Below are 23281 nucleotides of genomic sequence, written 5' to 3'. Positions count from 1 at the left end.
CACAGTGCAAAAGCCAGGATTTAAAAATTTGCCTGGCCTACAAAATCAGTCAAATTGTGGGACAAGGGATAAAAATGCAGTGCATTCATTCCCACATAAAAAGGACACCTGGTCACCCTAGCTGTGACACTTGTGAAGCATCAGAGTTAAATACCAAGTATAAGTCAGTTGAATGTTTTCCCAGTATTAAAGAAGCAAATAAATAATTATTAGTAAAAGAAGTACAACACTTCAGTTTGTTACCCAGCTTGGCATTTTAGATAATTAAAAGTAAATGATGTTTTTTCATGCAAACAGAGTGCTGACTCAGTGCTCCTCTCAGGTTGATAGCTGCTTTGATGCTTCTCTCTGATGCTCTCAGCACTTTGTAGGCTCTCCCTGATTTATAAAAAGCCCAAACTGCAAGATGAAGGGGAAAAGTAATGATTAAAATCCAAAATACTCATAAGTCTTTCCTCAGGGAAGCTTTTCTTCTTCTTGGAAGAAGTGTGAATTTTCAATGCAAAAATAAACAACAATAAAAACAAGTACTAACTCAATTTCCTGCTGTCATCTATAATTTCCCAGATATTATGCACAAGTTAGAATGTCCCCAAGCCAACATTGAGACAGATAAAATGTTGACCCTGAATAACCAGGTAGTAAAGCTAACAATCAAACTTAGCAAGGAATTCCAAAATGAAGTGCTGAGCGCTAAATTTATTTGACAAAAGATACTTAATACGATCGAAGGTGGTATCTACGGACACTGCCCCCAGGAACAAACTCATACCGCTCTGTTTGGTCATTTTGGCGCACTTTAGAGTTTTCACTTTTCCAACAGTCCTCGAACGCAGCATATGCCCTGACTGGTTTTCAGCATGGAAAGAAAAGGTAACGTAGCTAACTGAAGCAAAATGCTTTTTATACGGATTCTTGTAGGACATACGCTTTTATTTTCGACATTTATCAGGCCAGTTGTCTGCTGAAACGATAGTAACAACTAATGTTATAACAAGAAACGTTAAGAACTGACAGAAAGTATGAGTGGACCATGCGCTCTGCTCTCTCTGTGTGTATGTGTGTTAACATTATGCTAGCTATAGCCGTCAGATAGTAGATTAGATGGTGGACAAAGTATGCGGAAAGTGTCGATCCGAATTAGAGTATAAATGATACATACAGTCCCAAAAACTTTAAATAAAATTTACCAGGGGTCCACATGATAATGGAGAAAGGGGAAATATCACATTCACTGTGAAAAGCACCAAGTTGGCTATTAGCAGCTAACTTAAAATGCCTCTTTTATGTGCGGCAACACACCCCTGAGGCCGGTTTTCTGTCTATTTACGTACGCGGAGTAACCTGTTAGCTTCATTTGTTGCTAATATAAGTTTGAACTACGAGTTACACCAGCACTCCCTGGAATAAAAAGTCACGAAAACGGCTTTTGACATGGTGTCGTGTTATAAAGATACAGCTGCTATATTTGGAGCTGTGCTTTATGTTGTACCACTTTCCTCTCTGCTCTTTAGTACTAGCGATGCAAGCAAGGAAGAAGAGGACAAAGCCCCGGAAACCTGGCAAAAAGTAAGTGAAAATGGACATTTCTCTTGTTTTTGCACCACAAGTTAATTTATATTATTATAAAGACACAAAGCAGATGGTTCAGTCATGAAAACTGCTCGGCTGCTTTCTATCATTTGGCTCTTATTAGATCATTTGCAATACAGACTGATAGTTGCAGCATCACATTGTAACGCTTTGTAATTGAAGATAGTTTTAAGTTGGTTCATAATTATACAGAAAGGGCTTTGACATTTGAGGGTTTTTGAGTCAATTTTAAACATATTGATGCTTCAGATAGTTTGAGTGCATGGTTTGTCACAATTCGTGACAGTTTTATAAACTTTATCACTGTGGTTAAAGTGCATTATTTGACCTTTATAACATTAAGGGCAGAGGAAAATCGATTTTAAACAGCAACCTAATAAAGGCACAAAAAGGCTATTATTAGAGTGTGTGTATGGAGTGTATAACATTTGCAAGCTATAGATGTTTACAGACAGTTGTGTATTCAGCTGTATATGTATGCATATGCACGTGTTGTGTATAAAAAAACAAAACAGAACACACAAAATGTATTTGCAGAACAACCCTGCCATATATTTAACTAAAAATGCCACTTGGAATACAGATGCTACTTTAAGACATATGTTAAACAATAAAAGCTACTTCTGGCTGCTCTCTTATTTACAAGGGGTCGTGACAGCGGATAGTGCCGCAGTTTGATCTGGCAGATTTTTTTATACAGTGGATACATGGCTGGATTCCTGACGCAACCACAGATGCATTTGTGTGTTTACACCTTCTGTTTTCATTTTGAGACAGCTGTGCAAGTCAATGCATCACATGTTGAAACGGAGACCTTTGGTTATTTATTTATTTAATTTTTTTAAATCCATACATGTGTTCATTATTTTGAATTGGTTGCCAGCAACACGTTGAAAACATTTACATTGTTATGCTGGAATTGTCATGAAGATGGTAGCAAAAAGCTTGCATTCAGCATTAATGGTGCCTTCACATATGTACATGTTACTTCTGCACATGTATACATAGTAAGGCTTTGATTATAATGGATTATGGACATGGACAGTTAGAGTACCGTTGGTCGAGTAGTCATTTCTGTTATAGTTCATTGAAGTCCGCTGCTGGGACGCGCATGTAGTTGGTGCATTGCAATGTAAATTCTCCATAGTCCAGTCTCCACAGTCAGAAAAAACAGGCGGGCACGAACCCTTGTCCTCACTGTCTGATGACAGAATCACTTGGAGGACCCTAGTGGACTCATTATCCAGCTTAATGTCCCTACACCATCACTGGTGCTTTTTTGAAATCTGTGCAGATCACAGACTGAACGGTCCCTTTGTACTTTAATCTGGAGGATGCATGAATTCCACAAAAAAATACAATATTTTGATTGTTCAGGCTGCAGGATTTTGGATTAGCCCATATTATATTATTTTGTATTGACCTAAAACATGATTTTAATATTACTGACAAGATGGCAGTTTTGGGCTTAACTTCCTGTTCTTGTGATTCATCTGTTTTTTTTTTTTTTGCTGTGTGACAGTCATTAAAATTTGCTACAACCCTTGAAAACTTTTTGCGCATGAAAATGCATGCATTTTCATGCATTTTCTATGCTGAAATGCATTTTCAGCATAGACAGTGTAAAAGATGGAAGTAGCATCCGGTTGAAGAAAAATGAAGTCAGTGTGGAAAAGCCTTCAACCGACATTCTAGCAAAGAGTGATAGCAGAGGGAAGATGTTCCTCTGCCAGGAGATCTAGAAACACTTTCCCGACACTCAGTTGCTCATTTCACGTCCTACTGAATAAAACATTAGGTCAGTTTTGTAAATTTGGGTTATTCTATATGCCAAAAAAGGAGGCTAACAACTTGGTTAATGATTGACAAGTGCTTAACCAATGAGCTTTTGGTTTCACCATCAGATCCACCACTCACTCGTTTCAAAGCACAGAGACAGTGAAAGCGTTCGTCTTGAAGCTTCTAAACAGGACTTCAGAAACCAGTGTGTGTCATCACGGTGGCTACGTCCATCTTTTATACAGTGCAAGGTGTTCAGAAGAAAGTGCTTACTTACTCACTTACCAACACACAAGTAGAAACCATTCAAGGATGGATCAAATCTTCTTTTTCCACTTTTTTCCTCTTACTCTGTCTCCCTTTTGCACTATCTGGCTCTTTTTGTCTCATCTCTCTCTCTCACTCTCTCTCTCACCCTTACTCCTATCGTGGTCCTTCCCTCCCACTCTCTTGTGTCAGTCGCTCTGTTGGGGCTGCTGTGCTGAAAGGACACAGCAGCTAGTGTACAGTTAAAGAGCCAGCGGAGAGCACACGGACCTGGTCTCGGGTCACAAAAGTCTTATTCTAGCTTTAAAAAGACCTTTGCCAGCGCTTATTTTAGTTCATCATAGACTCGTGTAACAAAGCTTTAGGCTAGTGTCTTCTTAGTCATGTGGCTTCTGGACTGGATCTTCTCCATCAATTCAGCTGTAGTGAAGCTTGCCAGCGGTCTAACATGCAAGTGAGTAGCGCTGCTGTTCTCTTGTGGGAAGCGAGTCAGACTTGGAGCATGCATGTTCTGGTTCTTTAATCTGCCATGATGGGACTCAGAGTAGTGTTTTAGTGTGTGTATGAGTTTGTGTTGCTGGTTTAGACAGAGCTTGGCTGACATACTGATGTTCTGATCCCATTTTTTCCCCTTTATTTTTGTTTTAAATTAGGGAGCACGTTCAGGCTTTTGCCTTACTAAGCACCTCACTGCCTGTTCATGTGTTTCACTTAGTCCTTTTACAAGTGACTGAGAACAGGATTGGAAGATTTATACTTGTCATACAGGACCTTATTTCCGCTTCCTTTAAAATTTTATTTCTTGTTTCAGTTGCAGACTTGTTTTCTTGTTTGTTTGCATCACGTCAGACAGGAAACATTTTTTTCCCTGCAAATTTCTGTGCCTCAGATTTTAATTTTAGGACTGCGGTCCTCTCAGGCGACTGAACATGAATAGCCATTATTATATTTTCCAGCACCATTGCTCTCTGTTATATTTTGCTTTCATTGCTCCCTTTTCTCTTCCAGCCATTGCTGCAGTTCATTACATAACACATCAAATCTTTCATCATCTGCAGCTGACTACAGCTCTGTGTTGCTGTTTCTCTCTCTCTTGCTTTCTTTTTGTCCTCATGCTGTAGGTTAACCACTGTTCTTCCTTCCGTCTTGTCAGAAGCAGAATAAATACACATAAATATGAGTATTTTTTGGGGGGTGGTTTTTTTTGTGTTGGGTGTCATGGGGAGGCGGGTCACATCAGGCCTCGAAAATGTCGGGGTTTCAGCTGTTTTTATGGAGAGATTTGTTTTTGTGAACCATGGAAATCTGCAGTGGTTTAAGTAGTGGTGTGTTGGCCTCTCCCTCCCTCTGTGTCTTTCTCAGTCTGCTTGGAAACCTGGTTTGTATAAAAAAAACTCTGTGTATAACATAAAACACTGTCTCTATTAAGACAAATTTCTGTAAAGTTAACCCATGTAGCTCTGAATATTGGAAAGAACATATTATATAAAGCTGGTGCTTACACAGCAGGTAGATGTAAATCATTTATTTGAGGAAGATTTGAGAACGTTAACAAGCATCCTTTGCTTCACTCGTATGCCTTCAGTAGGTGTTAGAGTGCTTAAGGCAAAATGCTGCACCACACGCATTTACACTTTGTTTGCACTGCACCCTGAGGCCTTCGGCACAGATACCTATTGCTGCTGTTTCATTTTGCTGCCGAGGCATTTTGCATTGATTTCATTTCGAAGGAGCAAGTAGGGAAGCTGAACTTCTTGGCCATACTCCATCCTCACAAGCTCCACTGCTTCTGTGTGCCCTTGTTTGTTTTGCTCTAACGATCTGATAGGGCTGGATGGGTGGAAAAAGTTCGACTAGGAGAAAGCAGGAGATGCTAACACATTCTGTCAGATCAGATGTGTGCTCAGAAGTGACGGGTATGTAAAGTGATTTGCAGTTTTTTTTAGATTTTGGCTCTCTGACGGACGATAACTGAATAACACATTTACAGACTATTTATTGGGTCTTTGTGTACAAAAGAGTTAAACAGTCAGCTCAGGGTGACCAGTTTTTGTTGAAGCTGTGGCTTTTCAAATTTTGACATGTAGTTATTGTCGCTTTAATCCCTTAAAACAGGAGTGTAGATAAGAGTTTTGGTTCCAGAGGCTTTCTAGACCAAGTAGATTAGACCTAATATATTTAAGCAGGCTTTGGCATGAACATAAAAGGTCTGCAGGGAGAACAACACAGGGAATGCACTGGCTGCAGCGTGATCTCAAGATAATCAGTTATTTCATGACCACAGTTTAGCTTTTTATTATGGTTTTTTTGAAGAGGTATCTGCTCAGATCAGGAAGCCTTGGACCAGATATCAGCTATCCCGATAATTGCTTACACCACCAAAAGGATTGTGGCCTAGAGGGTTAAGTTATTAGATGGCAGTCAGTGGGTTCCTGAATTGGTTGTTGTTGTTGGATAAAAGCAACCAATTATTTCAGCCTCGTTTTCACTATCTGATTTTTTTTAAATGTATAATAAAAACTGGCAGCAGTCACTGAAACACAGAAAACTGTTTTGAACTTCAAAGTGACTGCGCAAAGTTTATAGAGCTCTTTTTTCACAGCTTTTCATTGTAATTGGCTAGGTTTCATTCAAGTGTGTGCACACGATAACAAATCTGAAACTGCAGCAGAGAAATGAGATTCAGTTATCACAAATTTCTCTATTTACACTTATGCTTTTACTTCTACTAGATTTTCATGTGTGTTCTGGGGACGAGTACAAACCAAGTAACTCTCATATATAGAAAGAAGGTGGATTTGCTGCATTGTCCAGATTTTGTATTATTCTGTAGTTGGATCTAATTTACTGTCTCAGATATCTTCAACAACACAAACATAGTACTCATAACTGGCTGCTTTTGTAGGGATAACTTTTATTTTGTACTTTTGCTTTTTTGCATCATTTGTATAATTTTATCTTGCTAATTTAGATAATTGGCTGTAAAGCAACATTGCTGAATTGTTTCGTTGACTCATAGTTTCTGTTATTCTGACAAAAAACAAGACAATGACTAAATAAAAGCTAATGCATGAGGACAAAAACTATTGTGAAATGTAATGAATAGAAACGGGATGAAAAAATTCTGGCGAGATTCAGAACAAATTACGTTGTGTAGAAAGGTGGGACGAATTTGGAAGTGTTCCAATCTTAATCTAAGATGCTTCGTAAACTGCGTGGACCAACTCCCATCTGTAAAAACACGACAGACTTTAACATTTTATATTTTATAGTCAACTAAATCAACTTTAGATTGCATCTACTGTAATCTTATGATATTTAGTTAACTACAATTTGACTTAAAAATTTTCAGGTTTTAGTCAAAAAACGGACTAAAACAAAACCAAAATTTGGTGTCAAAATTAACATTGGTTGCATTAACAAGGACAATACTACACTGCTTTGAGATTCTTATCAGAATAGCTACGATTGCAATGCACTGGAGACCTGTACTCATGTGGTTGATGTTAAATACTGTTGGGTTCTGAGGTATCCCGGAGCCCATACAGTGTACGTTATCTTTATTTTAAAAGGTTTTTTTTCAGTAACTTCAGTACGTGTTACACGTTGTACAACATGTTGATCATTTATCCTTATGTGTATGCTAGAAGTTGGAAAGAAGTTGCTAAATCATTCATGTCCCTCAGGTTGCTTGTTGGTATTCATTTTCACTGTGAGCAAGTATATGTGTGGAGGGAGAAGAAGGTTCAGCAATCTCATTGTGCCCTGTTGGAAAATGTTAAATGGCCAATCACAAAAAAATGGCCCCAAGTCATGCACAGCTATTCCAATACAGCTCCAGAAACTTGTGAAATGCAGTAGCATTTCAAGTTGCGGATACCTAGCTGATTCCTTCCCCCATGACATGAATCGTCCAACAGTTTGAAAGTCTGCCTTTCTATGAGTAAGGTCTGATGATTGCACAATAAACTGCAGCATTGATGTTTCCGTGCAAATATGAGTAAGTGAAACATTGTTGAATAACAGGCAGGCGCGATGGTGATCGACAGACAGAGAGGGGGAAAGGAGAACAGTGTTGTTTTGGTCAGATTGGTGTGTGTGTGTGTGTGTGTGTGTGTGTGTGTGTGTGTGTGTACGGGTTCGTACTATCCTGGTGGGGACCAAAATCTGACTTTTACTATCCTGGTGGGGACTTTCTGCACCGTGGGGACCAAAATCCAGGTCCCCTCGGGGTTGAAAGCAATTTTCACACTCAAAATGCGGTTTTACTGTCAGGGTTACAATTAGGTTATGGTTAGGTTTAGGGTAAGGGTTAGGTTTAGGCATTCATTTTTAATGGTTAGGGTTAGGGTAAGGGGCTAGGGAAAGCATTATGTCAATGGGATGTCCCCACGAGGATAGCAAACCAGACATGCGTGTGTGTGTGTGTGTGTGTGTGTGTGTGTGTGTGTGTGTGTGGCGGGTTGATGTCGTCCCTCACCTGCAATGCAGTGCTGGGCTGTATCATCCAATCATGTCCCAGCTGTCGGCGAAAGGGGGCTGGGCCAGAGGCTGACGACAGCCAAGGAGGGTTCTCGGTCAGACGGAGAGAAAGAGAGACGTGAATGTGTGAGAGGAAAAAGTGAGCGAGAGAGTCGGGGAGTGTGCAGTGGTACCCTGCGCTCCAGGACTCAGCCTCAGTGCTCAGCCTGCAGCTGAGCCTCTACATTTCTCCTTTCTTCGCTCGCATTCCCCCTCACTGCTCTGATCCATCCTCTCTCCTCTTCTCTGCTCTCTTCTGTTATAATCACTGCTTTTCAGTTGTCAGCACTGATCGCTTTCTCCTCCTTCTCCTCCACTTGTACTTTTTTTTTTAACTCTCTCCATCCCTTTCCCTTTTCTGAACCTCTAATACCTCTTTTTTTTCCTCCTGTTGGATGGAGTAAGAGGCTTTTTCAACACCTACACCCTCTCTTCTCTGGGCCTCCTCCCCACATCATCCCATGGGTATCCGTGCATCTTGCAGGTAAGAGTAGGATGAGTGCGTACGCGTTTGTTGACAGCTCCAGACGAGATATGACTCACGTCCAGGTGTTTCCAGTGCTGCAGATGTCCTTGATGTATCCCGGTTTTTGTCGTGTGATCAGAGGTCATTGAACTGTCTCGGTCCAAGTGTTGTCGTACCGCAGTGAAAGGGGGGGGGACCAAACAAACTTAGATGCGTGATCTGGAAAAGCATGATTGCCTGCTGTGTTTTGGCTTCAAATGTGTGAATGCTGTTGATCGGTTGGAGGTCGTGCTACATTTTTTTCTTCTCCTGGTTTACATGCAGGCATTGGTTCCTAACCTCCACATTTCTTTCCCCCTCTCTGTCCTAATGCTGTCAGCTATTTTTAGTTAAGAATCTTGTCTTTGGATTCAATGTCCAAAAAAACTTTGTGGCTGATTTAAAAGCTGTCAGCGTAAATATGTTGATGTAGTTCTCTTTATTAACATGTCATGGATCTACATATAAAAATCCCTTCATTGTGTCTAAACAGTACAAAAGAAGCTTAGAAACTTGGAATCGGTTCTTTCTTTTCTTTTTTCTGTTTTTGTTCATTGTAGTTGTGGTCACTTTAGCACTTTCCCCCATAAAGATGACATTTATCGACATGCCCTGTACCCTTATTCACTAGCTTTGACACGTCCAAATATAAAGGTGTTGTTTCAGGACTATTAGAATAATATCCAGGTTTTTCCATGAGTAGCTGCATAGGCAGAGACCATCCTCACCTACTTTTGATACAAATCTGTTTTGCTTTTCATCATTTATATATTAGGAATGAAAGGAGTTAGGCCTTTTGAATGGTTTCGCTCAATGACTGTACTCTGTTTGCTTTTGAGTAAGCAAACAGATTTAGTTTTGTTTTGCCTTCATCAGACTGTTTGTGTTCATATTTCTTGCAGTAATGTGCACAGAAAGTCTGGAGGCAGGAACGCTTCTGTTAGTCATAATAGAAATTCACCTTGTAGGAGTTGTCAGCCCTAAAAGTAGTGCGGTTTTGGTGTTTATTCACTCGAATACTGCAATCAAACGTAGGGGGACCCAAAAATTTTCAGGGGTGCATACAGTCCAGTCAGAGGGCAGGAAAAAATGAACGTATGCCCATTTCAGTGACACCTTTTCAGGAGGAATTCTCACCGCAGGTGGGTGAATGTGTAATGCAGACGCAGAACGAGTAATGATACAAAACCTTTTTGTCTTATTTTTTTTTTCTTTAAGGATACCTCCCACACACAGCAGCTAGACTGATATCAGCAGCCTGTAGTGTTATTGTGATATTTAAAATATCACAGATCTGTTGTACTGTGTTGGCAGATATGCAAATAGAAAGTGCACTGAGTACATGTTTCATTGGCTGCATTTGTATCTTCTCCTCTCTTGTACGCCTGCATCATAAAGCCAGAAGTGGTCAGGTTCCAAGCAGAAAGCCTATTTTAATTTCACCTACTTGAACTCCAAGCTACTTTTTGTCACTGTAGAAAAGGACTTTGGTTAATTAGTTAATCTCTGCAGTTCTGACTTAAGCTCAACATTATAATTGCCTTCCTCCCCTAAGGAGCAGTAATAAACAGCTGAGTTGAACAAACAACTAAACGTGACACAGCTTTGTGGGCACATTTTGTTAAGATGCATCCACAGTGGTCATCCTGCTCTGACCTAAGCCAATGAACTGATTAGCTATGCACGCTAATCCTAATTACTTTAAAATTGATCGCAACTGGAACTCGATAAAGTACCGACCGAAGCAAATTTAGCATCTCCACACATTTTCTTTTTCAGAGGGTGCACAGTAATGTCAGCTGCTTATTACTCTGTCACTTCCTTTAATTAGCTGCAAATCTATGTGAACAACATGCTGTTATGCTTGAGCTCCAACATTGTACATTAGCTGGATAAATGAATCTGCTTAGACCTGAGATCATAAGAGATTTTATATGTGAGATTGGAACATCTATTTAAGGCTGGAAGTATTATAAAGAAAGAATCTGTCAGCTGTGAGGAAAAGCATCTGCCTGCACTGCATACAGGAAACATTTCTTGCTGGAAGTAGTGAGCTTTTATCTTACTTACCTCCACAGTGTACCGTCACCGGGTGGAAATAGGGTAGCCCATTATAAGCACTCTGGTTTTATTGATGCTCTTATTTCTGGAGGAATGGTTACTTAGATTTAGCTGATTATTTAATTTATTCTGATTTTATTGAGGCTTGACTTTATATAACCATTTACAATAGTCAGTAGTCAAACATTGTGCCGCTCTTGGAAAAGCAAGAGAATTGTTTTTGTTTTCAGCAACTGAAGCTGAAAGAAACAGTGACATGCTGTTAAATCATTCTTCAGGGGCCTTTGTTTAACATGTTTGACTTCAAACATGTTTGTTTGTGTGTGTTTTTTGACTAAATAAACACGGTGTCTCTTTCACTTTGAATTTTCCAGTATGAGCACCTGTAGACTTGATTTTTAATATGCAGTTAATCATTTTTAGATTACCACTGCACATCCTGCTCAGTTAACCATCGTGAGCCTAAATCATATATTTAACTACATGGTATTTCTTTTTGGTGATATTATATATTAGTGCAGTACATCACTACATTGTTTTTAGTGATGCTCTACAACCTGACACTATGGATTCAAATTGTAGGTAATTATGTCAAAAGTATCGAAGTACATTATTGTTATAATTCATATTTAAATAAAGATAAAATTGCATTAGAAATGGTGACAATAATGAAGACCCATAATGGTTGTTACCTTATTGGCCTGCAGTTTCTTATTGTACATTTTGGTATAAATACACACAAGTAGCTCAAAGCTTAGAAAGATCATGATCTTGTAAATCTTGTGAGAATCCAGTTGCCATGCAAAGTAAGATGCTTCAGTCTCTGTGTGGTGTTTTTCAGGAAACACAAGTCACGCACCTCTTCTCTTTTTCTGCTTTACATCCTGTGTGTAGCTAAAAAACAAAATAGATTCTGGAGCTTAAGAGCTTACATCAGTTTCTCTCATTGATGCTGGCACTTGCTTTCATGCTGTTATTATTTATTTCAAATTCTACTCCAGAAATGTGCTACAGTGGAGATGTGGCTCAGATGGAGTTGAGTAAATTATGTCTAATATTACTTGAAAGGAGAAGGATGACAAACTGAATTAAGGGAAGCCTGTGGAAGATTACATATTAAAATGGAGCCAAATAATAATAATAAATATATGAATTAACTGAAAATCACAGTAATATAATAAAGTAAAGCACGGGAATAATTTAAAGCATGTTTTTGGGGGAAAAGATATTTTTGTGGAAAAATACATGTTTTTGTTCTTTTAATGTCATTTTTTTCTAATTGTTAAAAAGGCTTTGGACTCTCAGGAGGTAAAATAGGAAAGAGTTTATAAGTTGAAAATGCCCCGCTTCGCAGCAGCTCTGCTAACCAGGCCACTTGGCTTCTCTGATCCAATTTTGTACTGCATTGTTCTTGTCCTGACCGACGTCTCTGTACACCTACAGTGTGATGCAAAAACAAAATATTACTGCATTTAGATTTTTTTTAAACATTTTCACTTTGCGTTATTGTTTTGTTTTTTTAAATGTGTATAACCTAATATTTAAATGAAGTCACTTTGACCCAAATTCCTCGACTCTCAGGAGTGAGAAAATATCTGTGATGCGCTTGTCAGACCTCCTAGGGCGGGGAGAAATGGTTTTGGCATGTAAACGTATGTATAAAGTCACCACTTTAGAAAAAAGTGCCCCATGTTACTTTTAAAAATAGACAATGCTATAAATAAATAAAGTATTTTCTTTGTAACTTGTAGATTTAATGATGTTTTTGAATATCCATTTCCTTTTCAAACCATCTATTTCTTCTGGTTATCCAGTTCAGTGTTAAGAGGGTGCTGGAGACTACCCCGGCTATCATAGGCTAGAAGGTGGGGTACAGCCTGGAGAGGTCGCCAGTCGTTTAGAAGCCTAAGGCCTTCTTACTGTCAGTTTTTACCACCATTTTATTGATATTTCAGAGCAGAAGTTCAGAAGTTCACAGATTCTATTGGGGCGGATGTTGCAATAGTTTGAAAAGATGAGACTTTGTGGAAAAGCATTAGGCAATGTGCTAGCTTGTGGTTTAGAGTTCTTCTCTTCATATGTCAGCGCTGATGTTGCTATATTGTCTGAGTGGGGACACCTATTATTCAGGTGAATACTGCATACCTTAATACCGAGCATAAATAGAAGTGATTGCATGACCATTTTTGCGGCAGCACATGAAGAGTCAAATGCAAAGGGTATCCCTGCACCTTAATGCTGCGTTCCAGATACCTCGGAACTTGGATGTTGGATTTGGCGTGTACCAGGAAAAGCAAGGAAAAGTTGATAACAAGTAACCAAGTAGAGTCAGATGATTACCAAAGATGTATAGTTGTTCTCAGAGGTTTACATCCACTCACCTTGGGCACGAATTTCATGCTAATATTAATGATTTCCTTTAATTGATTGGAATGTTTTACAGCATATATCTTTAATGATTTTTAAAAAACAAGAATTGGGTGCACAAGTCTGAATTTATTTTGAATCTTCTCTGATCCAGACAGGGTCAAAAGTATCCTGGCTTACATATATGTATACATCAATATTAATACATTGGAGGGCAGACCCTTTCCATAATGGCTGTCATCACAGAAATATTACACTTGTACTTTTTAGTGGATTGAGAATTTCTCCTGATCCTTGATATTGTTCATGAGTTTATTTTGGATAAAACCTTGCTGTAAACTCTTTGACATCCATCTTTGTGAGCCAGTCTGACATCATCTTTCACCAGCTTTTCAGCCGTCAATGTTTTTTCCTTCACACTTCCCTTTCTTCCTGTCATTTATGTTCCTGGATTTCACACTTTCCTGTCTGTTTTACCATCCCTGTCTCTCTGGTTCTCTTCTTCACTCAGACCAGAGCCTCATGGCCGTGGAGGCGGCTCTCAGCCAGGTCACGCAGAGTCTCCGTTACCAGAGCAGGATGAAGAGATCTTGGGCTCTGATGACGATGAACAGGAGGACCCCAACGACTACTGCAGGGGTACGATCTCTCTTACTCTTTAAAATGAAATGTGTGTTTGTGTGTGGGGTTTTCTTTTTTCTGTCTTTTCTTCTTTCTTTTTTTTTTTTTTTTTTAAATGCATTAAGGAACTCAACCAAGCAGACAAACTAAAGTGTCCCAAGAAAAAACTGGGTTTCAGCTAACACATCCTCATAAATATCTGTAACACCTCTCTAAGACAGGCTGTCGTCTTCTCATGCTTCAAAGCCACCACTATACTGGAGCCAAAACAAAGTTCCAGTGTTGTCCAGTATAGATGTAAAGCTGGTGAACATGCCATCCAGGCTTTCTGTAACACTTTAAGTGTTCCATGTTTTAAACTGTGTAAACCTTTTTACTGATGATGATGATGATGATGATGATATATTATCAACACTTCACCTTATCCCAGTCATATCATATCTGGATGCTATCAGTCTTCATTCAACCTTCAACACCTGCAATTAGGACTTGCTTCTGTTATGCATTTCTGTACCCACCAGTTTTGTGTCCTCACATCACCGACAGTAACTGACCAAGAAGAAATGAACCAACTTGCTGGCCTTTGTATGCCCCCCCCCCCCCCCCCCCCCCCCAAAAAAAAAGCTCTTTGCATAGAAATAAACAGAAAACACCACCCCACTTTAGTTTAGTTTCACCCATTTCAGGCTAATTGCATGAACAGTAAAGCCTTTAAGTGAAATCCTCCTGCAGGATATTCTGTATACATTATATGACAATGCATGTGCCTTTGGTCAGGTGGATATCACCATGTGAGGATTGGAGATCTGTTCAATGGGAGATACCATGTGATCCGTAAGCTTGGCTGGGGTCACTTCTCCACTGTGTGGCTGGCCTGGGATATCCAGTAAGTTTGCTCATACAGATTTACAGAGATCATGAGGGGAATTTTCCAAGACAATAATAATATTAGTGAGGCCAGCTTTCACAAAATATTATTAATTTTTCTGTGTTTAGAATTAATCACCTGACAACCTGATTTATTTATTAAAGAGATTTTACTTTTAGAGATCAATGTGCGTTTCTGTAATTCAGACACCAGTGTGGCTAACATTTGATCAGACTTATGTAAGTTGAGATGCTGAATTTCAGACAGAAATATTACCAGATAAATGGAAGGAAGTAGGCAGTATAGCACATGTGGTAAGCAGCTCAAATTCATAGAGACTTCAGATTGAAGGTTGTAATTCGATTTGTTCAGAATTCCAGAAATGATGGCAAAAATCTGCCCAGGGTACCCGAATATATATTGGAAAAACGTGGTACATGAATTGGGACTCATTTGCACTTACCCTGCTTCTGTCCAAAAAGCTCTTGAGAAGATATTTCACCAAAATCTTGCAAGAGAGTCCAAGGTTGCGTTGATCCAGTTAATTCCCGCAGGGTCTGAGAGGTCAGCTAGTAAATATCTGTTACAATTACTATTGACAGCAGCAATAAATGCATTATGATTAGGTCGAAACATGATGCTCCTACATATCATATGTTGTTGGATATGGTCTGGGAGATATCTTAAGGCTTCAGACTGACTTATTTATCAAGAGATGGAGACCGGTTTTTACAATATGTTAAACATCAAAGAGAGAATATTAGAAATCTATGTTTGATTGTTTCTTTTCTTTTTAAAAAGACTATTATTGTTTAAAAAACGTGTTAGTGTCATACATCATTATATGAATGATAATGTACAAAATGTGTAAGAGTAATTTTACTAGTAGACCGAATAGGTATAAAATGGTGATAGAATTCTAGCATAGCCCTAGTCTTTTTAGGCAAATGCGGCATACACTGAACTGTATAATGTGTTTTACTCACTGATTTTGTCCATGTAATTTCCAGGGAAAAGCGCTTCGTGGCCATGAAGGTTGTAAAAAGTGCTGAACATTACACTGAGACTGCTCTGGATGAAATCAAGCTGCTGAAATCAGTAAGGCACAGCACTTTACTTCACACAGACTCATAATGTAGATATCCCACAGCTCACATCACTGATTGTATCTCTTTTTTTATTTCTCCAGGTGAGAAACACAGATCCCAGTGACCCTTACAGAGAGAAAGTAGTGCAGCTGCTAGATGACTTCAAAATTTCTGGCATGAATGGAACTCGTATCCTATATTTTTACTCCGTCACAAATGAAGCATTATCCTTTAAATGGTGCAAACTAACCAGTTTTCTGACTGTATCAGCTGATGCCTGATCATTCTGTTAAGGAAGGCATTAGTGGCTTGACAGCAGCTTAATTGCTAACTGCCCTTGTCCTTCCTGCTGTTGTTGTCTCAGTTTGATGGCATGGGCATAATGATTACATTCATTTCCAGGCCAATTAACTACAGTAGTGATGAACATCCAAGGGTAAGACCACAGCACCTCAGGCTGGATGTGAATTTAGCTCATCTGTGTTGTTGTGCTTCAGTGCAGACATACTGACAAGATGCATTTAGACTGACAGTCATTGGAAAGTCAGGATATCGCAGTTTAATTACACTCCATATTTACATTTGTTGTTCAGACATTCATTTGAACTTTGTCTTTTCAGTGTGACAGTGTTTGATATAGTGAAGCTCATACCATCTCCATCTGTCTTAGAGCTCTGTGCTGTGTCCTGTCTAGACATCCTTTAAATTAGTAGTGAAGCAGTAGATGGAGATTGTGTTTGTGATGTGAAGAAAACATGGGATTTTACGTTTGTGTGTGTGTGTGTGTGTGTGTTTGTGTGCACTAGTTTATATAGAAAAACTCTAAATCCTTTCGGTCCTTGACTTCCATTTCTCCAGATGTGTGTATGGTCTTTGAAGTACTCGGGTACCACCTGCTCAAGTGGATTATTAAGTCGAATTATCAAGGGCTGCCTTCGCCCTGTGTTAAAAGCATCATACGACAGGTACTGTACAGCAAAACACAGACAGGTTCTAGTGGGAGAAGAGTGTTTGTCTTTCAGTGAAGAAGATGGTTATATCAAAACTATCTGCCATCATGAATGATGCATTTTAATTGATATTATGGGAGACTTTCACCTTTAACCCTGAATCTGACTTTTCTGAACTACAGGTTCTGCAGGGTTTAGACTATCTCCACACCAAGTGTAAGATCATACACACAGACATCAAACCGGAGAACATTCTGCTCACTGTGAATGAGCCCTACATCAAAAAGATGGCTGCTGAAGCTACTCAGTGGCAGAAGACTGGCACCGCACCTCCCTCGGGTTCTGCAGGTCACAACCTTTCTCATTCAGATCTTTGTGGTTTGATTGACTTGCTGCTTACAACTATGAGATTTGCTGTTTAGATTTGTCACCAGGTGCTGTGACTTGAGGTGTTTCAGATGTATTTATGTGGCGGTGAGCCATAATCTTCCAAGTAATGCCATTAGAGAACTGTCACTGCAAGTAGTTTATTTTAAGATTGTGTGAAGAAGCACAAACAAGAAGTTCAGAATAAAATGTTTTTCCAACCCTATGATATAATCCAGTGTATGCCATGTACGTATTCAGAGACTAGAGTGTTTGTGGATGTTTTTAATAAAAGTGGAGTGCTTAGCTGTGTGCTGCTATGAGTCACCGCTGGATTGGTTATGGAAATTACCAGCTTGCTTAGAGGAGTGTGACTCTCACTGAGCAGGGTGCCACTGCAGACAGTCTATTAGTACAGCACTGGTATGAATCAGCTCAGCCACCCGAACAGAATACTAATAATAGAGGGTCTGAGGATGTGCCACATGTCATTCAGCAACATAAATCTCTATTTTTTTTCTCTTTCTTGCAGTGAGTACAGCCCCAGCTTCCAAACCAGTAAGTTATCATTTTGTTTTAAGCAGATCTTGTGATAGCAGGGCTTTGTACAAATTTACATTTGAATGAATTCAAAATGCAAACTATCCTTTTTCTCTCTTTCCCAGACAGCCAAAATGTCAAAGAACAAAAAGAAGAAGATGAAGAAGAAGCAAAAAAAGCAGGCTGAGATGCAGGAAAAGAGGATACACGAGATGGAGGGAGGAGCATTACCCGACACCCGAGAAGAGGAGGATGACGAGGAGACTACGGAGAACACTGAAGATACGTCCTCAGCCACTCTTTCTACGTCTGCCACGCAGCAAGACATCACTAACCATACTAACGCAGGTAAATGACAGGACAGACCCTGGTCAGAGTCATGAAGGGCAGCCGATAAGTTTTAGTTTTATTTGCAGATTGAATTCATGTTTGATTGCACAAGATATATTTTTCTTTACAAAATAAATTATTCTCTTTTTGCTCCAGACTTGACTCCCAAAGAGCAGTCTGCTCATACGTCAGGGCTAAATGAACAGAGGGAGGTTACGGCCGATGAGGAGAACAGAATGGAGGTCAACTGCAACGGCCACGCCGCCACACCGGAGAATGAGACCAGTCTAGAGGTTCAAGGGACCGAGCAATGTACAGAGGAACAGGAGGATCAACAGGATGCAAAGCAACCAGAAAGCAATAAAGAGACCGACAATGCATTTTGTAACAAAGAAGAACGGCCATCCTGTAACGGAAACTCTGATACCGAGCAGCAACGTCCCCCTGCTTCACTCAGTCCAGACTCTGTCACTGTAGAGCTAAAAGAGGGAGACAAGATAGAGGAGGAGATGGACACTCTAAAGGAGACCAAAAGAGAAAATGAAGAAGAGAACAGCCAGGATGGTTAGTTTGGGGGGTATTAATGTGTATTAAGAAATTGATATTTAAAATACAGTGTTTACAGCAGCTGAGACCAGAGGAATCATGTTTTTTGATTGTCAGATATGTATACGTCCATTTAGAATATTCTTCAAATTAGGGTGAAAGTTCACTTAATGATTAAATGATTAGAATATGGTGGTCAGACATCATTATCACATCTTTAAACACGATTTCTGACTTCATTAATGGGTTCAAATAAAGTGGCGACATCATTTCTAAAAGGAGACGTCTGGACAGAGTACAACTTAACTGGTTGGCAGAGACATACCTCATGTTTATAAGGTGGTAATACTCTTGGATATGCAATGCCTCTTGATCAATGCATTGCTCGTGAAATTGGTAACAATATTTTGCATGGCTACTACCACACTGCAGTATTAAGGATGCTAACCCATAAGAAGACTGGGAAAATGATTTGGAGTACACCAAATCACTTTTGCCAGTGTGGCGCAATGAATATGGGTTGTAAGGTTTGTTTTTGTTTTTCTGTAGTGCACATCGCTAATGCCCTCCATTAATTAATTATCTTGACAATATCCTGCAAAGAATTGCTCTGCAGACACACCAGCTTCACTTTCTTCTCCTCTCTTTAACAGGAGCAACAGGCAGCATGTTAGTAAACCCCCTGGACCCTCTCAATGCTGACAAATTGCAGGTTAAGATTGCTGACCTCGGCAATGCCTGCTGGGTGGTGAGTATAATATTCAATAAAACTTAAAAAAAAAAAAACCTTTTTCTGTAAAAGACTTTTAAGCAGAACTTGAAACGTTTACTGTCTTTTTACTGTAAATCTTCCAAGTTCATGTTTTTCATTTTGTGACCCAGTCTTCACTTTTCTGTTTTTATAGAACAAACATTTCACAGACGACATCCAGACACGGCAGTACCGCTCTCTTGAGGTGTTGATAGGAGCCGGCTATAGCACACCAGCAGACATCTGGAGCACAGCCTGCATGGTAAAACAGACTCACACACAGTACACCTGTATACAAATGAACTGATCCCACAAACCCTTACTGAAAAGCAAACTTAACATAACTTATATTATGCAGAAGCTTTCAGTGTGATGAGTAACAATGTGTCAAAACCCCTGGTTGAGGGAAAAGAGGAATATAGAGACACCATGAACAACAAACAGGACAAAACACAAACTGTCCAAGAGAGCAGCCAACAGGTTATGATATAAATTAATGGAGAGTGGAGAAGATCTTAGGTCATCGTGGGAAGTCTCCAAGCAACCTTAACCTGAAGCAGCAGATCTAAAAAGATGGTCTAAAATCCCCTAATTCAGCCCTAATTATAAACTTTATCAAAAAGAAAAAATGTAGACTTAACCTTGCAAGAGAGAGGCATCTTATCTCCTGAATCCAAACTGAGAGGGCTGATAGCTGAAGACACTGCTTCCCATTCTACTTCTGAAAACTAGGAACTGAAAAAAATCCTCTCCTCAGTGATCGAAGTGCTGTATGGGAATATTGTCTCATTATTAGGTTTATGATGGAGCTTTGTCATTCAGGATTTTGTATTTTAGGAGAAGGTTTTTAAATTGTAGTTTGGGTTTAGAAGGGAGCCAGTGGGAGAGTATGATCTCTTTTTTTTTTTTTTTTTTTTTTTTGTATTCGAGTTCTTATGTACTTCTTTCCTCAGGCCTTTGAGCTGGCTACTGGAGATTACCTGTTTGAACCCCACTCTGGAGAAGACTACTCCAGAGATGAAGGTTGGTGTGGTCCAAACATCCATATATCTAAGTTTAACTAGAGAGCAGTTCCAGCAAAGATGAGCTTCCTCCTACACCTCGTTTCGACATATTGTGACTTATGTCTTATACTGAAGAAACAATAATGAAGTCCATCTGTGTTTGTGTTTTGCCGCCTCACTGTAGATCACATAGCGCTGATCATCGAGCTGCTAGGCAAAGTCCCTCGGAAGCTGATCTTGGCAGGCAAATACTCCAAGGAGTTTTTCACCAAGAAAGGTAAACATGGCCGCCTGCTACCAGCTCTCTGCAGCAGCTACATCCAGTTCAACCTTAACATACTCTCAGGTATTTGGTGCAGAAATTTCTATTTTAGGCCCAACACCTGATGGCTCAAGGGAACAGCCATCTGCTCGGTTTGAACTAGCAAATTATAATCAGTGCAGCTATTTCAAGTTTATAGAGGTGGTGCAGTGGATTTATCCCCACAAAGTCTACAGAGAAAGTGCAGCATGAGCAGCAGCAAGAGATCCCACTGCGTGTTTACTCAAGAGATACTCAGGCTTGTTATAGAATCACTAAGAGTACAATACCAGGATAATTATAGTTATGAATATAAAATGGAGAGAAATAGATCTGAAGCCTATGAATTCACTTCAGATTGTTTCTACATGCTCTGTGACATGTGATCCCACATAGTCATGTTCAGTTAGATTCATTTAAATGTCATTTTTCAACACATGCTTGTATAATAAACTTTAAGATGTAGCCCGTTACATTACAAATCAAATATTAAAAAAATGTGGTTTAGTCTTTATATTAATAAATGGAACATGATTTTTGTGGTGACGTGAGGAGGATCAGTTCAGTAGTCTCACAGCCTGAAGGAAGAAACTGCAGCAAAGTCGCAGTGGATATTTCTGCATTGCTCTGGGCTCTGCAGACACTTCATGACATCAGGATCAGTGATGCTCTGTCGATTGGTGCTGGTGATGTTCTGGGTGGTTTTAATCACCCGTCTGCAGAGCCTTCTGCTGGTGGGCGTGCATAATTTATACTGGGTTGCGATTCCTTCAGACAAGATGTTTTCTGTTGCTCTTCTGTGCAAACAAGAGCTTTAGACGGGAATGTATCCTTGTTAAAGTTTGTTAAGTAGTATACTTTGTGAGCTGTCTTTATGCTGTGGGTGTGTGTGTGAGTGGTTTCCAGGAAACTGAACCTGTTCACCTGCTTCACTTTGCTGATGTAAACAGGGGCGTGTTTGTCTAGTTGTTGGCTAAAATGTGGAGGTCTATTGTTGTGATTGACGACTGCGAAAAGTGATTGTTTGTGTCGATGAAGCAACAGATTGAATTTTAAATGTGTTTTCCCCCAGGCGATCTCCGGCACATCACCAAGTTGAAGCCTTGGGGTCTGTTTGATGTCCTGGTAGAAAAGTATGAGTGGTCCAAAGAGGAGGCCCACTCTTTCAGCAGCTTCCTGCTTCCCATGCTGGACCTGGTGCCTGAAAGAAGAGCCACCGCAGCCCAGTGTCTCTCCCACCCATGGCTCTCATCCTAGAGGACGCCTGTACACACAGCTGCATATTGTGAAAAGGATAAGATAGGTTTGAAGGGCTTAAGCTTGAAAACGTACAGTAAGCAAATACTTCCATTTCTGTGAGAGCCTGTGATTCCATCGTGCCTGTAGCCTGTTGTCACGGCTCTCACGGGTCTACTTACATTCATCAGGAAGCATTGAGACGGTAGACAGACTGCTGCTGAATCTCTGTTCTGTTAGGGAAGGAGAATAAAACAGGCTTAAAGTACTCTCAGTATTTATGACTTTTTGTTGCTGGCTGAATAGAACTTATTGATCTTATTTTCCCTTTTTTGCCAGCTCCAGCTTTTTCTCTTCTGCTCATTATTCTCTGTATTTTAGACACAAGAGATCATCAGGTTTAAAAGGACATTTTTTCTACAAACGCAGAAAGGTACAGGATGCTAACAGAGTTGTAACAGTCACCATCAGAGCCACTTTCGATTATCATATAGATCACTTATAAGTCAAATTTGTCTGTTTGCTCGTCATCATGTTAGGTGTACCAGCTTTTAAGCCTTTAAACAGAGTGCAGAGAGCTCAAAATTGATAACTACATATTGCTTACTGGAATGAAGAGCAGCTAGTAGCTTTCAAAGCACCGTTATCAGAGAACTTTTTACATTTGTATACAGGTGCAGGTCATACGTCGTGGGTTCAGAATCACACTGATAGCCAAACTGTTGTGTCGGTTTCTTGTGAAAGTAAAGATTTTTAGCTTCAGCATTAGTTTATGTTGACTTAAGAGAAGTACTTGGCACATTATAATGTGAAGAAAAAAAAATCAGAGCCCTTCTCTTTTTCATGCATGAGTTGGCCAAATGCTCTTTCACACCCGGGTTGCTTTTTTTACCTGATAAGTTTAATTCCCACATTCACAGTCAAATCCAGCAATGGGTGGATTCACATCAAGTGTACAGTACAGTGTACCAAAGAGTCGGACTTTGATTTCTCCTTTTTTTGAGCTTGAAGCTGGAACAGAGTCATACAGAGTGAGGGCACAGTCACTTCTTTTACACTTTCTTTTTTTTTTTTTTTTTAATTCATGTTCAATCTTTAAAGCTGTGTATTCAGGTGTATAAGAAGGTGCTGGATGTGAAAATCATAGATTGTACTTAAAGTTATTGTAATATTCCTTTCAGTCCTATCAGAAACATGTTGCTTGTTTTTCTATAAAGGCTCGACTGTCCATGTCTCATCATTTGATTATTTTTTTCTTTAGGCAGTAAGAATAAATAATTTTCAAAGTCTCTCTGGGTTGTTTATGTCATTGCTTTCCACAGTTTTATTTCCACTTAAATATTCTCTCCATCACTGAACACAGATGCATGTGAAAACACAAATGCCCAACAGAAGTAGCACAAAATGGTCTTTAAGCTGGCAGCAGCGTAGTGCAGGGTATGTGCAGGGATTTGAACCCATGTGAGAGTATCACACGTAATGGGTGGAGTCAAATGAAGACACTTAGGCAGCATCTTCCTAAACCTAACAGTATTTACAGATGTGAAATTATCCCTTAAGTCAAATATCTACTGTATATGCATATGG

General features: G+C 39.6%; 1 protein-coding gene across 3 annotated transcripts; it reads left to right on the top strand.

Moving 5' to 3' along the window:
• The first annotated feature begins 825 nt into the window (after positions 1-825).
• On the top strand, positions 826-22985 carry srpk1b (SRSF protein kinase 1b). Of its 3 annotated transcripts, XM_063474414.1 has the most exons (16): positions 826-873; positions 1515-1569; positions 13605-13732; positions 14492-14600; positions 15593-15680; positions 15772-15859; positions 16529-16635; positions 16803-16968; positions 17519-17544; positions 17652-17874; positions 18013-18420; positions 19056-19150; positions 19308-19415; positions 20107-20176; positions 20342-20434; positions 21531-22985. In XM_063474414.1, the coding sequence occupies exons 1-16, from the start codon at positions 861-863 to the stop codon at positions 21713-21715; spliced, it is 1962 nt and encodes a 653-aa protein (XP_063330484.1). In that variant the 5' UTR covers positions 826-860; the 3' UTR covers positions 21716-22985. The 3 variants fall into 3 exon arrangements, with proteins under 3 accessions (XP_063330484.1, XP_063330483.1, XP_063330485.1); XM_063474413.1 differs by lacking the exons at positions 826-873; positions 1515-1569 and adding an exon at positions 3851-4093; XM_063474415.1 differs by lacking the exons at positions 826-873; positions 1515-1569 and adding an exon at positions 8330-8644.
• Positions 22986-23281: the final 296 nt, after the last annotated feature.

This window comes from Pelmatolapia mariae, linkage group LG5 (genome assembly GCF_036321145.2).
Source record: "Pelmatolapia mariae isolate MD_Pm_ZW linkage group LG5, Pm_UMD_F_2, whole genome shotgun sequence".
In the NCBI taxonomy this organism is placed as follows: Eukaryota; Metazoa; Chordata; class Actinopteri; order Cichliformes; family Cichlidae; genus Pelmatolapia; species Pelmatolapia mariae.
The sequence above is the reverse complement of the archived record's forward strand: the minus strand, read 5'-3'. Positions and strand labels throughout refer to the sequence as shown.